Source organism: Rhinopithecus bieti, unplaced genomic scaffold (assembly GCF_001698545.2).
Source record: "Rhinopithecus bieti isolate Rb0 unplaced genomic scaffold, ASM169854v2 scaffold_19969, whole genome shotgun sequence".
NCBI lineage: Eukaryota > Metazoa > Chordata > Mammalia > Primates > Cercopithecidae > Rhinopithecus > Rhinopithecus bieti.
The window spans coordinates 649,850-666,346 of NW_016810434.1; the positions used below are offsets into that span (position 1 = coordinate 649,850).

The 16,497-nt window shown below is 43.5% G+C and overlaps 1 protein-coding gene across 1 annotated transcript in view; it reads left to right on the top strand.

Moving 5' to 3' along the window:
* Nucleotides 1-16,497, top strand: part of CFAP221 (cilia and flagella associated protein 221) — a 123,180-nt gene that overhangs the window by 65,346 nt on the left and 41,337 nt on the right. The window contains exons 12-14 of the mRNA XM_017891994.1: nucleotides 1,397-1,484; nucleotides 4,543-4,632; nucleotides 8,361-8,459. Of these exons, the coding sequence (XP_017747483.1) occupies nucleotides 1,397-1,484; nucleotides 4,543-4,632; nucleotides 8,361-8,459 (277 nt within the window). The remainder of the gene's footprint in view (nucleotides 1-1,396; nucleotides 1,485-4,542; nucleotides 4,633-8,360; nucleotides 8,460-16,497) is intronic.

Genomic DNA, 16,497 nt, shown 5'->3' on the forward strand with positions numbered 1-16,497 from the left:
AAAAAAAAAAAAAATTTATTTTAAATTTTATATAAATAAAATAGAGACAGGGTTTTGCCATGTTGCCCAGGCTGGTCTTGAACTGCTGCCCTCAAGTGCTCCACCAGCCCTGGCCTCCAAAGTGCTGGGATTACAAGTGTGAGCCACCACACCCGGCCTATACCTGGTTTGTTTTTGTTTTGTTTTTGGGGAGAGGTATCCAGGGTCCAGTCAAAGATCATACCATTTGTATTTAGCTTTCATGTCCCTTTAGTCTCCTCTAACCTAAAACAGTTCTCTAGAACATCTCTCTACCTCCACTTTAAAATCATAAATATTATTTATTTAAGACGTGCTAGGTTTTGTGATGAATACATTGCATATTAGTTTCTTTAAATTGTGATAAAATTCATCATTTTAATCAGTTTAAAGTTTATTGTGCCTAGGTTTTTAGTAAATCCACAATGCTGCATGACCATCAGCACTACCCGATTCCAGAACATAGGCATCACTAGAAAAAGAAACCTCATACCCATTATCAGTCATTCCCCACTCCCCACTCCCCACTCCCCTCTCCCTGAAGCCGCTGGCAACCACAGTCTACTTTCAGTCTCTATGGATTTGCCCACTCTGGACATTTCATATAAAGGGAATCACATAATACATGGTCTTTTGTGACTGGCTTCTTCCACTTAACATGTTTTTAAGATTCATCCACATCATAGCGTGTGTTAGTACTGCATTCCTTTTTATGGCTGGATCATGTCTCATTGAATGGATATGCAACATTTTGCTTATTCATTCATCAGTTACTGGACATTTCAGTAGTTTCCACTTTTTGAGTTTTATGAATAATGCTGCTATGAACATTTATTTGCACTTTTTTATGTGACCATATCTTTTCAGTTCTCTTAGGTACATACCTAGGAGTGGAATTGCTGGGTCATATGGTAACTCTATGTTTAACTTTTTGGGGTGCCACCAAACTGTTTTCCATGGTGGCTGAACCATTTTACATTCCCACCAGCAACATATGAGGGTTATGGTTTCTCCACTTGCTCAGCAGTACCTGTTATTTTCCATTATTATCATCATCATCATAGCCATCCCAGTGGGTGTAAAGGGGTGTATTGTTGTGGCTTTGATTTATATTTCCCTAATGATTTAGAAGGTTGAGCATCCAGATGTTGTTACTCATAAATATTTAAGATAAGCTTCACTTTGTAGAACACATTATTCATCTTAGTTATGCTGCTGAAGCCGCTATAACTTCTCTATCCCATGTGTCTCCTCCAGCATCTCAGCGTTCCTTTTCAGTTTTGGAATATAGTGAAATATTCCATCCTAAAGTTGACTCTGGTATTCTGATGGGTTCTGGACACCGTTGTTTTTTTTTTTTTTTTTTTTTTCTCCCCAGGCAGGTGCACCTTGGTAAAGATCCTATGTCTTTTAAACTTAAAAAAGAGCTTACTGAGGAGTGGCAAAGAGCATGCGCCAAATATAAGGTCAGAGTTACTGCTAATTTGCTATCATTTGTTTCACTAGATGTTTTTAAATTCCTACTATCTGCAAGGTGCCAGGTGGAGGAAAACCCACAGTTAAGTTGGGAGTGGGAAAGGCTGATGACAAGTAAATTGTCAACCATAAATCAAGACTGGCTATAAGTGTCACCAGAGACCTATAGTAAGTATTGTGGGGATGCAGAAGCCAGAGAGGAGAGAACACTCATCTGATTGGGTTGCTTCCTGGAAGACCTTGTATAATTTTTTGAAAAGTAGTAAAGAGGACAAAGGCATTCACATGGAGGAAATGACTCAAATTCGAGCGGGAGTTTTGAGTTGGGGTCCCCTGTCCCATGATCTGCAGAGCGTGAAGACAAAAGAGACCCAAAGTTGGTAACCAGGACCCACATCAGAGACAGATGCAAATGATAGTCCCAAGTCAGAGACCCTCAAAGGGGCCGAGCAGAAGAGGGAAACTGGGCTGAGGGGACCACACCTGAGGTTCCAAGGTAGCACCTGTAGGTTCAGGGATGGGAACTGGGGACTGTGCAGTACCCATGGCCTCACCATGCTTTCAAGATGGTTGTTACCTACACAGCAGCTGCAGAGAATACTGAGGACAAGTCCATAGTGGCTAAAACACAAGATACACATGGGCCAGAGGGGACAGGAGTCAGCTGGGGCTCTGTGTCTGAATTTAATTGGTAGGACTTGCAGAATGATCACATATTATATGAATTGGCTCAGGTTGCCATAACAAAGTACCACTAACTGGGTGGCTGAAAACAACAAAAATTTATTTTCTCATAGTTCTGGAGGTTGGAAGTCCAAAATCAAGTTCTCAGCACGTTTGATTCCTTCTGAGAGCCATGAGTGAAGGATCCGTTCCAGATCTCTCTCCTTGGCTTATCGGTGGCCACCTTCTCCTCATACCTTCATGTGGTCTTCCTCTGTGTCTGTGTGCTAATCTCCTCTCATATAAGGACAGCAGTCATACTGGATTAAGACCCACTCTAACAGCCCCATTTTAATTTGGTCACTTCTTTAAAAACTCCATTTCTAAATACCATCACATGCTGAGTTCTGGGGGTTAAGGCTTCAACATAGGAATTTCGAAGGGACACAATTCAACCCATAACACAGATTTTTGAGCCAGGGAATGCGAGGTTCAGGTAGACTGACTTGGCAGCAGTGGCTGGAAGGGATTGGGGAAAAACATTTCTTGTCAGATATGAGTATGTTTCACATAGAGAATATACTTTTCTTTCTAGATTTGGAGTCCAACTAGATATTTAAACAAATTTGTCTTATTTTTCTTCATTTTCATAAGACAAACAAAAGAATATAAAATCATTACATTGGTAAATCTTTGCATTTAGAAAAATCACATACTAGATGTGCATTTAAATTTAGTTCCACGTGTTCAGATTCTTTGCATGCTCTCTTAAAAACAAAAAACGTCAAGTATTTTCTGCCAACCCCACAGTGGAATGCTGTTTTCTAACCTTTTTAAAGGTGAAGTGGGCACAGACATGCCCAGATCAGTCACTGTGGGCATTGAGGCTGTGGCTGCGGGCAGTGTCAGCCAAGGAGCAGTCCCATCCTTAGCATGGCTCCTGGGGCAAGGAGGATGAGCAGGCAGCCCAGACACCCTGGACTATGGGAGATCAAGCGTCTCGGGGACCCCATTCTGTGTGTCCAGGGGATTTCGTCTGAGAGCTGAGTCCTGGCAGGTGACCCAGTGGCATGGAACTCCTGGAAGCCCCAGGCACATGGTGGAAACCAAGAGGAGAAATGGTGGGGGAAGGAAGGAGCTGGCCTCAGAGTGGAATGGCACAGCCCTCAAGGATGATGAGCTTTTACTCATCATCATCAAATCAGCAGTGTCTTAGTAAAGATATAATAAATCTCCCTTGTCATTATTCTAGCTAATGATCTATTTGCCAGTCCCTTCTTTAAATTGCCTATTTTATTTTACTGTTAATGCTGGTGGGGATCTGGATCTCCCCATGAAATCTATACTTTGAACTTAATGTGCTCAGTCTCAAACTCAACTTCCCAATATGTGCCAATCAGAGCTGGGCAGCTCACCACCCTGGTGACAACAGCATGCCTCTCTTGTTTCTGAATAGGGTGTTAATGTGATGATCAGAATAGATTTATTCCAAATAAATCCTTTAAAATTTTTATAAACAGTGTACTTAAGAGCCAAGCTGGTTTTTGAAGTTACCCAACAAACAATTAATAGAACACACAGATAGGCAAAAACTAACACCATCTGCGGAGTACGCAGTCCCCTTTCCCACCTGGGCAGACACATAGAGACACTGACCCCAGCCCAGCCAGCCTACCCCAGGAGGCACTGTTGGCTCCTGGGAATAAGAAAAAGGGCCCAGATGCCACCAGGGAAGCAGGCAGGTAAGGGAAGGAGAGCAGCCTGCGATCACTCACTGCCGGGGAACCGCAGGTCACTTTCAAGCCCAGGAAGACCTGTCAGCTTCCACCACCCAGGAGAAGGGAGGAATCCCCACATGACTTCCTTAAAACCTGACGCCGGGATAATCAACTTGAGCTTAAAACTTTACTGGGACGTTAAATGTCTTTTTAATGAAATTTGTATACTCCCATAGTTACAGTTTCCTAAAATTCTTTCTATGAATGTTAAGTGTCTTGGAAATAATTTCCAAAGACACTATCTGTTAGTTATGAAAAGAAGGTATCTACTCGGGAGGCTGAGGCAGGAGAATGGCATGAACCCGGGAGGCAGAGCCTGCAGTAGACCGAGACTGCGCCACTGCACTCCAGCCTAGCCTGGGTGACCGAGTGAGACTCTGTCAAACAAACAAAAAAAGAAGGTATCAAGTCTGTGCTTCCATCAGAGCTCCCTATGTTTAAACAGTGTAGTCATACTGATCTTTTTTGTCTACTTGTGTTTCACCACTTCTAATGGGAACGTCATGGGTGGATTTGGTCAATTGCTTAATGGGTTTCTACAAGTTTTAAAGACAAAGTTTTGTGCATTTATATTCAACTTAAATTATTTTGATGATTAAAAACCCAGCTAGATAGAGGAGATCCTATTTTGGATGAGGAATTTCAGCGACTTAAAACAGAAGTTAGCCAAAAACGGGTTGTTCGCAACCAAGAAGAGGTGAGTAACTTTCCTTTATCTAGAATCTGATTATTGGCAGCTCTTTAAATGCTTATTTTTTTAAATGCTAAATGATTTTATAGAAATCCTTTACCAAGAGATATTTAATACTTTTTAATTTGCATAAATTTTCAGAATGTTCCCATATTTTTGCAAGTAAAGCATCAAAACTTGTAATTCATGTTTCTCTTGAAATGAACAGCATTACATACTTTGGCCACTCCTTTTCATCCCTCTACTTTCTTGTTTTGGGTCTCCTTTTTTGTTTTCCTTCATTCTCTAAACCCCTGTCCGCAGGTCGTCAAGGTGGATCCCTGGGCCTCTGTTCATTATCCCCCTTCCCTTGGTAGAAAGGATACAGAATCAGAAGTCAGAAGCCAGAGTTCTAATTACAACTCTATGACAGATTTGGGACCTTGGCAAGTCTCTTGGCTGTGGTGCCTTACTGTTCTCAAATGTAAAATGAGTACTGTGGCCCCATCCACCCGATTATCTCTGTCTTGTAATATTAGTTCATTTTCACACTGCTATGAAGAAATACCCAAGGCTTGGTAATTTATAAAGGAAAAAGGTTTAACTGACTCACAGTTCTGAATGGCTTGAGAGGCCTAGGAAACTTACAATCATGGCAGAAGACGAAGCAAACACTTCCTTCTTTTCATGGTGGTAGGAATGAGAAGAATGAAAACCAAGCCAAGGGGGAAGCCCCTTATAAAACCATCAGATCCTGTGAAAACTAAGTCACTAACATGAGAACAGGATGGGGGAAACTGCCCCCATGGTTCAGTTATCTCCACCTGGTCCCTCCTATGACGTGGAGATTATGGGAACTACAATTCAAGATCAGATTTAGGTGGGGACACAGCCAAACCATATCATTCTGCCCCTGGCCCCTCCCAAATCTCATGTCCTCACAATTTAAAACACAATCATGCCCTTCCAACGGTCCCCCAAAGTCTTCACTTATTCCAGCATTAACTCAAAAGTCTCAGTCCAAAGTCCCATCTGAGACAAGGCAAGTCCCTTCCACCTATGAGCCTGTAAAATCAAAAGCAAGTTAGTTACTTCCTAGATACAATGGGAGTACAGGCATTGAGTAAATATACCCATTCCAAATGGGAGAAATTGGCCAAAACAAAGGGGCTACAGGCCCCATGCAAGTCAGAAATTCAATAGGGCAGTCATTAAACCTTAAAGATCCAAAATGATCTCCTTTGACTCCATGTCTCACATCCACATCATGCTGATGCAAGAGATGGGCTCCCATAGCATTGGACGGCTTTGCTCCTGTGGCTTTGCAGGGTACAGCCTACCTCCCAGCTGCTTTCACAGGCTGGCATTGAGTGTCTGTGGCTTTTCCAGGTGCACAGTGCAGGCTGTCGGTGGATCTAGCATTCTGGGGTCTGGAGGATGGCAGCCCTCTTCTCACAGCTCCACTAGGCAGTGCCCTGCTGGGCACTCCGTGTGGGGGCTCCAACCCCACATTTCCGTTTGTACTGCGCTAGCAGAGATTCTCCATGAGGGCTCCACTCGTGCAACAAACTTCTGCCTGCACATACAGGTGTTTCCATACATCCTCTGAAATCCAGGCAGAGTTTCCCAAACCTCATTTCTGGACTTCTGTGCACCCACAGGCTCAACACCATGTGGAAGCTGCCAAGGCTTGAGGCTTTCACCCTCTGCAGCCATGGCCTGAGCTATACCTTGGCCCCTTTTAGCTATGACTGGGACACAGGGCACTGAGTCCCAAGACTGCACAAAGCAGCAAGGCCCCAGGCCCAGCCTACTAAACCATTTTTCCCTGCTAGTCTCCAGACCTGTGATGAGAGGGGCTGCCATGAAGACCTCTGACATGTCCTGGAGATATTTTCCCCACTGTCTTAGTGATTAACACTTGGCACCTCGTTACTTATGTAAATTTCTGCAGCTGGCTTGAATTTCTTCTCAGAAAATGGGTTTTTCTTTTCTATTACATCATCAGGCTGCAAATTTTCCAAACTTTTATGCTCTGCTTCCCTTTTAAGCATAAGTTCAATTCCAAACCATATCTTTGTGAATACGTAAAACTGAATGCTTTTGACAGCACCCAAGTCACCTCTTGAACACTTTGCTCTTGAGAAATTACTTCTGCCAGATACCCTAAATCATCTCTCTCAAGTTCAAAGTTCCCCGGATCTCTAGGGCAGGGGCAAAATGCCCCCAGTCTCTTTGCTAAAACAAAGCAAGAGTCATCTTCATTCCATTTCCCAACGAGTTCCTCATCTCCACCTGAGACCACCTCAGCCTGGACTTCATTGTCCATATTACTATCAGCATTTTAGTCAAAGCCATTCAACAAGTCTCTAGGAAGTTCCAAATTTTCTCACATTTTCCTTCTTCTTCTGAGCCCTACAAACTGTTTCAATCTTTGCTTGTTACCCGGTTCCAAAGTTCCTTCCACATTTTTGAGTATCTTTATGGTAGCACCCCACTCCTGGTACCAATTTACTGTGTTAATTTGTTTTCACTCTGCTCTGAAGAAATACCTGAGGTTGGGTAAATTGTAAAGGAAAGAGATTTAATTGACTCACAGTTCCACCTGGCTGGGGAGGCCTCAGGAAACTTACAATCATAGCAGAAGGGGACACAAACACATCCTTCACATGGCTGCAGGAGTGAGAAGAATGAGAACCAAACAAAGGGAGAAGCTCCTTACAAAAACCATCAGATCTCTTGAGAACTAACTCACTATCATGAGAACAGGAAGGGGAAAACTGCCCCCGTGATTCAATTATCTCTACCTGGTCCCTCCCACAACACATGGGGATTATGAAAACTACAATTCAAGATGAGATTTGGGTGGGGACACAGCCAAACCATATCACTGGTTAAAAGTCTAACTTCTAATTTTAACAAGGATAAAATTCTAATCTCCCACCTCCATCATTCTCACTTTTCTTTGCTGGTTTTGCCATATCTGAATTATTTTTACCGCATTTCTCCCTGTCCTCCTCCTCACTAGATTTATTCTGGCCGCAAAGTCTTGCCAGTAGCTCTTCCATGGGCCCTACCAGAGTCCAACCTTTGGGTGTCCCCCATGACTAATCCAATAGGCTTTTATGTCTATATAACTGATCATCTTCCCTCTCCTCTGCAGCTCATGGCATATGCCAAAGTAAGACTGATTCCCTTCTGACGTCTCTTTTTATATCATTTCCTTATTCAAGAACCTACAGTGCCTCAGGCTCTGGCCAGCCTCACTATACCCTCAGGCACTCTTTCCTCCCTATTCATTTACTAACTTAGATACACTGGTGCCCGGGACATGCAGGCACATGTGGGATGATACGTGTGTCAGTGCTGGGCATGCAGGGCTGGGTAAAGTAGTCCTTCTTCCCAGCCAGGGGATCTCACAGCCCACACCTTTCAATTCTGGATGCACTGTCAGCACCACCACATGGGTTTGGTGACTTTATTCTTCCTCAAAGTCACGTGTGTTTGCTTGAGCGTTCCTAACTAGACTGTAAGTTTCTTAAAACGCTAATCTTGTCTTCCACTTCTGGCCCCCAACTCCAGAAGTGTTCCTTATGATGCTGTGTACACTAAAAGTGCTTAATAAATAAATGCTCACTAAGCAATACAACAAATAACAACTTGATTTGGGATCAAACTCTAAAATGTTTCTATTAAATGTTTATGACAGGAGTTAAAAGTTAAATGTAAGATGTGCCTATATTTTATATTCACAGAAAATCAAGGAATTTCATCCTACTTTTGATCCACTCATTAATAACACTTGGCTCAGCAGGTCCAGGGCACAAAAACGGTTTCAACAAGTAGCACGCAAGGTAAGTCTCAGCACCAGCTGGAAATGTTGATTTGTTTACTCATCAGCATAAGGAAATCAAGCAATCGTGGTTTGATAACATCTTTACTGAGATACAATTTACATACCGTAAAATTCACCCTTGTAAAATGTACAAGTTAGTCATTTTTAGTATATTTATAGAGCTGGGCAGCCATCACCCCTATCTAATTTTAGAACATTTTTATCACCTCAAAAGGAAACTTTGTGCCCATTTTCAGTCACTCTTCACTCCCTCCTCCCCACAGCCCCTGGCAACCACTAATCTACTTTCTGTCTCTACGGATTTGCCTTTTCTGGACATTTCATATAAATGAAATCATACAATGTGCAGCCTTTTAAAAAATCAACTTACATATTTATAATTGACACTAATAGTTGTACATATGTATGGGACACAGTGTAATGTTTCAATGCATGTATACATTGTATAAGGATCCAATCAAGATAATTACCGTATCCATAACTTTAAACATTCAATACATGGCTTTTGGGAACTGCTTCTTTCATATAACTTATTTCCTAGGCTTGTACATATTTTAGCATGTATCAATACTTCTTTCTTTCTGTGGCTAATATTCCATTGTATGAATAGACCACATTTTCTTTATCCATTCATCAGCTGATGGAAGTTTCAGTTGTTCTCACCTTTTGGCTATTATGAGTAACAGTGGGATATTGATCAGTTACTTCTAGGGAGAACAATTGAGAATGTCTGAGGGATCGTGCCTCTAGCATCCAGGCTTAATATGTGCCTTTCAGAGGTTTCATTTCCCTTCTGTGGCTTCCTCACCTTCATGCTGGTCCTCCAGTGGTTTCCTGTTATCAGGATAAAACAAAGACTTCTGAGCCTCACATGCTAGTAAAGGGTGTCATGTGACCCTGGTCTGCCCACAGCCACACCCCTCTAGCAGCCGCTGTCCTCTCATTGTCCCGTCTGGTCTGCCACACACATGGTACTCATTCCCTGCTACCACCCTGTGAATCTGCTCTCGGTTCTGACTGTAGTGCCTCCCTAGCTGTGCTCCATGGGACTGCACCTGTCCTTTGGGCCAGCCTAAGTCCACTTTTCCTAAAAGAGGCTGTCCTTATGCACTTTAATATTTAGGGGTCTCCTCAGTGCTGTGTGCTTCTTGTGCTGCTGTAAATCTCTCATCTCTGTCACTTGTGTGTGGCTTACCTGGTGGGCAGGGGCCACACTTGAAGCCAGGGAGAGCGGTGGATAAAGCCCAGGCTATGGAGCAGACTGCCTGCACTAACTCCTGGTGCTGCTTCCTTGTACCTTCTGATCCTGGACAAGTTATATAACCACTGTGCCTTAGTTTCCTCACCTGAACACTGAGGAGAATAATGAGACCTGTCTCAAAGGGCTGTTGTGAGGATCAAATGAATGAATATGTATAAGGGACTTCAAATGTTTGTTACAGCTTGTCTTTCAGGCAGTCTTCTCAGCTTGGACTGGTGACAGTCTAGGTAGAGGGAGGCAGAGCTCACTGCCTTGGAGACCTATTCACCAGCCTCCAAGGCCCAAGAGCCTGTGTCCCTGGTGAGGCTTTCCCTGGGTGGTCTCTTCATATGTGCAAGCAGAGGTCACCACAACATGCTCAGGGCAGGGAACACAGTGGTAAGAAGAGGCAGAACAAAGCTGTGCTCCCAGGGAAGAAAGCACAGCCATTAACAATAGGAAAACAACTGCAAGAGACTGGCCAGGCTGGCGTGTTGCTAATGGGACCACCTTGGTCCTTCTGCATCAAGCTCTCCAGCCTGAAAAACGGTATCAGCAATGACGGGCTTTGTTCTGAGTGATGGCTCAGCCTGTTCCTCAAATGCCACAGCAAACCCCGTCAGTTCTATGTGCCAGTGAGTCCCCAGCCTGATGCCTTGCCTAATTTCCTCAACTACAGCCTCAGACCGGGCTCCCAGCATCTCTCACCTGGACCATGGCCACAGGTTCCCCTACATCCAGTGCCACATGGCAGCCAGAGTTGTGTTCGCAAAGCTAAAAGATGACAGTGTCTCTCCCCTGCTGAAACCCTCCAAAGATGTTCTATAACAGTTGAAATAAAATACACAATTTGTATCAAGGCTACCAGGTCACAGTGGATTTCTCTGTCCTTTAAACATGTCTCCTTTGTTTCAGCACCGGGACCTCTACACTGGCTGTCTCCCCTCTCAGAACTCTCTTGCCAACATCTTTCCATTGTTGCCCTCTCACCATTCAAGCCTTGCATCAAATCTCACCTCTGCAGAGGCCTTCCCTCATTATCCTTGCATAAGTGGGCAGGCATCCCACCTCCAGCCCCTCCAGTCATGGCCTCAGACATTACCTTCTTATTTTCTCCAGGGTATTTATCTTGTTTTTTTCTCTTAGTGTTTATTGTCATCCCACTTCGCCTCCTACACACACTTGGAATATCAGCTCCTTGTGGGCAGTACATTTATTTGCTCCTCACTGTATCTCCAGTGCCTTGCACAGGACAGGGCACTGAGTAACCACTTTATAATATCTGTTAAATAAAAGAACCATTTGGGCTGGCAATATGGCCAAATACGAACAGCTCCTATCTGCAGTTCCCAGTGAGACCAATGCAGAAGACAGGTGATTTCTGCATTTCCAACTGAGGTACCCGGCCCATCTCATTGGGACTGTTTAGACAGTGGGTGCAGCCCATGGAGGGCAAGCCAAAGCAGGGTGGGGCATCACCTCACCCAGGAAATGCAAGGGGTTGGGGAACTCCTTCCTCTAGCCAAGGGAAGGCGTGAGGGACTGTGCCATGAGGAATGGTGCACTCCAGTCCAGATACTGCACTTTTCCCATGATCTTCGCAACCCACAGACCAGGAGATTCTCCTGGGTGCCTGTACCACCAGAGCCCTGGGTTTCAAGCACAAAACTGGGTGCCGTTTGGGCAGACACCGATCCAGCTGCAGGAGTTTTTTTTCATACCCCAGTGGCGCCTAGAATGCCAGTGAGACAGAACCATTCACTCTCTGGGAAACAGGGCTGAAGCCAGGGAGCCAAGTGGTCTAGCTCAGTGAATCCCACCCCCATGGAGCCCAGCAAGCTAAGATCCATTGACTTGAAATTCTCGCTGCCAGCACAGCAGTCTGAAGTCGACCTGGGATGCTCAAGTTTGGTGGGGGGAGGGGCCTCTGCCATTACTGAGGCTTCAGTAGGCGGTTTTCCCCTCACAGTGTAAACAAAGGCGCCAGGAAGTTCAAAACAGGTGGAGCCCACTGTAGCTCGGCAAAACCACAGTAGCCAGACTACCTCTCTAGATTCCTCCTCTCTGGGCAGGGCATCTTTGAAAGAAAGGCAGCAGCCCCAGTCAGGGGCTTATAGATAAAACTCCCATTTCCCTGGGATGGAGCACCTGGGGAAAGGGGTGGCTTTGGTGCAGCTTCAGTGGCCTTAAATATTCCTGCTTGCTGACTCTGAAGAGAGCAGCGAATCTCCCAGCACAGTGCTCAAGCTCTACTAAGGGACAGACTGCCTCCTCAAGTGGGTCCCTGACCCCTGTGCCTCCTGACTGGGAGACACCTCCCAGCAGGGGTTGACAGACACCTCATATGGGAGAGCTCCAGCTGGCATTTGGCAGGTGCCTCTCTGGGATGAAGCTTCCAGAGGAAGGAACAGGCAGCAATCTTTGCTGTTCTGCAGCCTCTTCTGGTGATACCCAGGCAAACAGGGTCTGGAGTGGACCTCAAGCAAACTCCAGCAGACCTGCAGCAGAGGGACCTGACTGTTAGAAGGAAAACTAATGTACAGAAAGGAATAGCATCAACATCAACAAAAAGGATGTCCAAACAATAACCCCATCCAAAGGTCACCAGCATCCAAGACCAAAGATAGATAAATCCACAAAGATGAGGAAAAACCAGTGCAACAAGGCTGAAAATTCCAAAAACCAGAATGCCTCTTCTCCAAAGGATCACAAATCCTCGACAGCAAGGGAATAAAACAGGGTGGAGAATGAGTTTGACAAATTGACAGAATTAGGCCTAGCAGGTGGGTAATAACAAACTCTTCCAAGCTAAAGGAGCATGCACCAACTCAATGAAAGAAAGCTTAAGAACCTTGAGAAAAGGTTAGAGGAATTGCTAATTAGAATAACCGGTTTAGAAAAGAACATAAATAACCTGATAGAGCTGAAAAACACGGCACGAGAACTTCCTGAAGCATACACAAGCATCAAGAGCTGAATCAATCAAACAGAAGAAAGGATATCAGAGATTGAAGATCAACTTAATAAAATAACGCGTGAAGACAAGATTACAGAAAAAAGAATGAAAAGGAATGCACAAAGCCCCCAAGAAATGTGAGACTATAGGAAAAGACCAAACCTATGTTTGATTGGTGTACCTGAAAGTGACAGGGAGAATGGAACCAAGTTGGAAAATACACTTCAGGATATTATCCAGGAGAACTTCCCCAACCTAGCAAGACAGGCCAGTATTCAAATTCAGGAAATACAGAGAACACCACAAAGATACTCCTCGAGAAAAGCAACCCCAAGACTCATAATCATCAGATTCACCAAGGTTGAAATGAAGGAAAAAATGTTAAGGGCAGCCAGAGAGAAAGGTCGGGTTACCCACAAAGGGAAGCCTATCAGACTAACAGCGGATCTCTTGGCAGAAACCCTACAAGCCAGAAGAGAGTGGGGGCCAATATTCAACATTCTAAAAGAAAAGCATTTTTAACCCACAATTTCATATCCAGCCACACTAAGCTTCATAAGTGAAGGAGAAATAAAATCCTTTACAGACAAGCAAATGCTGAGAGATTTTGTCACCACCAGGCCAGCCTTACAAGAGCTCCTGAAGGAAGCACTAAATTTGGAAAGGAAAAACTGGGAACAGCCACTGCAAAAACATACCAAATTGTAAAGACCATCAACACTATGAAGAAACTGCATCAATTAATGGGCAAAACAACCAGCTAGCATCATAATGACAAGATCCAATTCACACATAACAATATTAACCTTACATCTAAATGGGATAAGTGCCCCAATCAAAAGATACAGACTGGCAAATTGGATAGAGAGTCAAGACCCATCAGTGTGCTGTATTCAGGAGACCCATCTCACATGCAATGACACACATAGGCTCAAAATAAAGGGATGGAGGAATATTTACCAAGCAAATGGAAAGTTAAAAAAAAAAAAAAAAGCAGGGGTTGGCTGGGCATGGTGGCATGGTGGTTCATGCCTGTAATCCCAGCACACTGGGAGGTCAAGGCAGGTGGATTACCTGAGGTCGAGAGTTTGAGACCAGCCTGACCAACATGAAGAAACCCCGTCTGTATTAAAAATTCAAAACTTAGCTGAGTGTGCTTGTGCATGCCTGTAATCCCAGCTACTCAGGAGGCTGAGGCAAGAAAATCGCTTGAACCCAGGAGGCAGAGATTGTGGTGAGCCGAGATCATGCCATCACACTCCAGCCTGGGCAAGAAGAGTGAAACTCTGTCAAAAAAAAAAAAAAGCGGGGGTTACAATCCTAGGCTCTGATAAAACAGACTTTAAACCAACAAAGATCAAAAAAGACAAAGAAGGGCATGGTAAAGCAATCAACACAACAAGAAGAGTTAACTGTCTTAAATATATATGCACCCAATACAGGAGCACCCAGATTCATATTCTCAGAGACCTACAGAGTGACTCAGACTCCCACACAATAATAATGGGAGACTTTAACACCCCACTTTCAATATTAGAAAGATCAATGACAGAAAATAAGGATATTCAGGAGTTGACCTCAGCTCTGGACCAAGTGGACCTAATAAACATCTACAGAACTCTCCACCCCAAATCAACAGAATACACATTCTTCTCAGCACTACATCACACTTATTCTAAAATTGGCCACATAATTGGGAATAAACACTCCTCAGCAAATGCAAAAGAATGGAACCCACGATAGTCTCTCAGACCACAGTGCAATCAAATTAGAACTCAGGATTAAGAAACTCACTCAAAACCGCACAACTACATGGAAACCGAACAATCTGCTTCTGAATGACTACTAGGTAAATAACGAAATTAAGGCAGAAATAAATAAGTTATTTGAAACCAAAGAGAACAAAGACACAACATACCAAAATCTCTGGGACACAACTGAAGTGGTGTTTAGAGGGGAATTTATAGCACTAAATGACCACAGGAGAAAGCAGGAAAAAACTGAAATTGACACCCTAACATCACAATTAAAAGAACTAGAGAAGCTAGCAGAAGACAAATAACTAAGATCAGAGCAGAACGGAAGGAGATAGAGACACAAAAAAAACCCTTCAAAAAAATCAATGAATCCAGGAGCTGGTTTTTTGAAAAGGTTAATAAAATAGGTAGACTGCTAGCCAAAGTAATAAAGAAGAAAAGAGAGAAGAATCAAATAGACACAATAAAAAATAATAAAGGGGATATTACCACTGATCCCACAGAAATACAAACTACCATCAGAAAATACTATAAACAATCCTATTCAAATAAACTAGAAAATCTAGAAGAAATGGATAAATTCCTGGACACATACACCCTCCCAGGACTAAATCTGGAAGAAACCGAATCCCTGAATAGACCAATAACAAGTTCTGAAATCGAGACAGTAATAGCCTACCGACCAAAGAAAAGCCCAGGACCAGACAGATTCACAGCCACACTCTACCAGAGTTACACAGAGGAGCTGGTACCATTCCTTCTGAAGCTATTCCAAATCATAGAAAAAGAAGGAGTGCTCCCTGACTCATTTTGTGAGGCCAGCATAATCCTGATACCCAAAACCTGACAGAGACACAACAAAAAAAGAAAATTTCAGGCCAATATCCCTAATGAATATTGATGCAAAAATTCTCAATAAAATACTGGCAAGCCGAATCCAGGAGCACATCAAAAAGGTTATCCATCACAATCAAGTCAGCTTCATCCCTGGGATGCAAGGCTGGTTCAACATACACAAGTCAATACACATAATCCATCACATAAACAGAACCAATGACAAAAAATACATGATTATCTTAATAGATGCAGAAAAGGCCTTTGATAAAATTCAACACCCCTTCATGCTAAAAACTCTCAATAAATTCGGTATTGATGGAACATATCTCAAAATAATAAGAGCTATATATGACAAACCTGCCAAGACCAGCTCAGTCAGGGAGACTCTAACCCAGCGGCACTAGAGGAATTAAAGACACACACACAGAAATATAGAGGTGTGAAGTGGGAAATCAGTGGTCTCACAGCCTTCAGAGCTGAGAGTCCTGAACAGAGATTTACCCACATATTTATTAACAGCAAACCAGTCATTAGCATTGTCTGTATAGATATTAAATTAACTAAAAGTATCCCTTATGGGAAATGAAGGGATGGGCCAAATTAAAGGAATAGGTTGGGCTAGTTAACTGCAGCAGGAACATGCCCTTAAGGCATAAATCGCTCATGCTAGTGTTTGTGGCCTAAGAATGCCTTTAAGCAGTTTTCCACCCTGGGCAGGCCAGGTGTTCCTTGCCCTCATTCCCGTAAACCCACAACCTTCAAGCTTGGGTGTTAGGGCCATTAGGAACATGTCACAGTGCTGCAGAGATTTTGTTTATGGCCAGTTTTGGGGCCAGTTTATGGCCAGATTTTGGGGGACTTGCTCCCAACACAAACCCACAGCCAATATCATACTGAATGGGCAAAAACTGGAAGCATTTCCTTTGAAAACTGGCAGAAGACGGATGCCCTCTCTCACCACTCCTATTCAACATAGTGTTGCAAGTTCTGGCTAGGGCAATCAGGCAAGAGAAAGAAATCAAGGATATTCAGTTAGGAAAAGAAGAAGTCAAATTGTCCCTGTTTGCAGATGACATGATTTTATATTTAGAAAACCCCATTGTCTCAGCCCCAAATCTCCTTAATCTGATAAGCAACTTCAGCGAAGTCTCAGGATACAAAATCAATGTGCAAAAATCACAAGCATTCTTATGCACCAGTAACAGACAAACAGAGAGCCAAATCATGAATGAACTTCCATTCACAA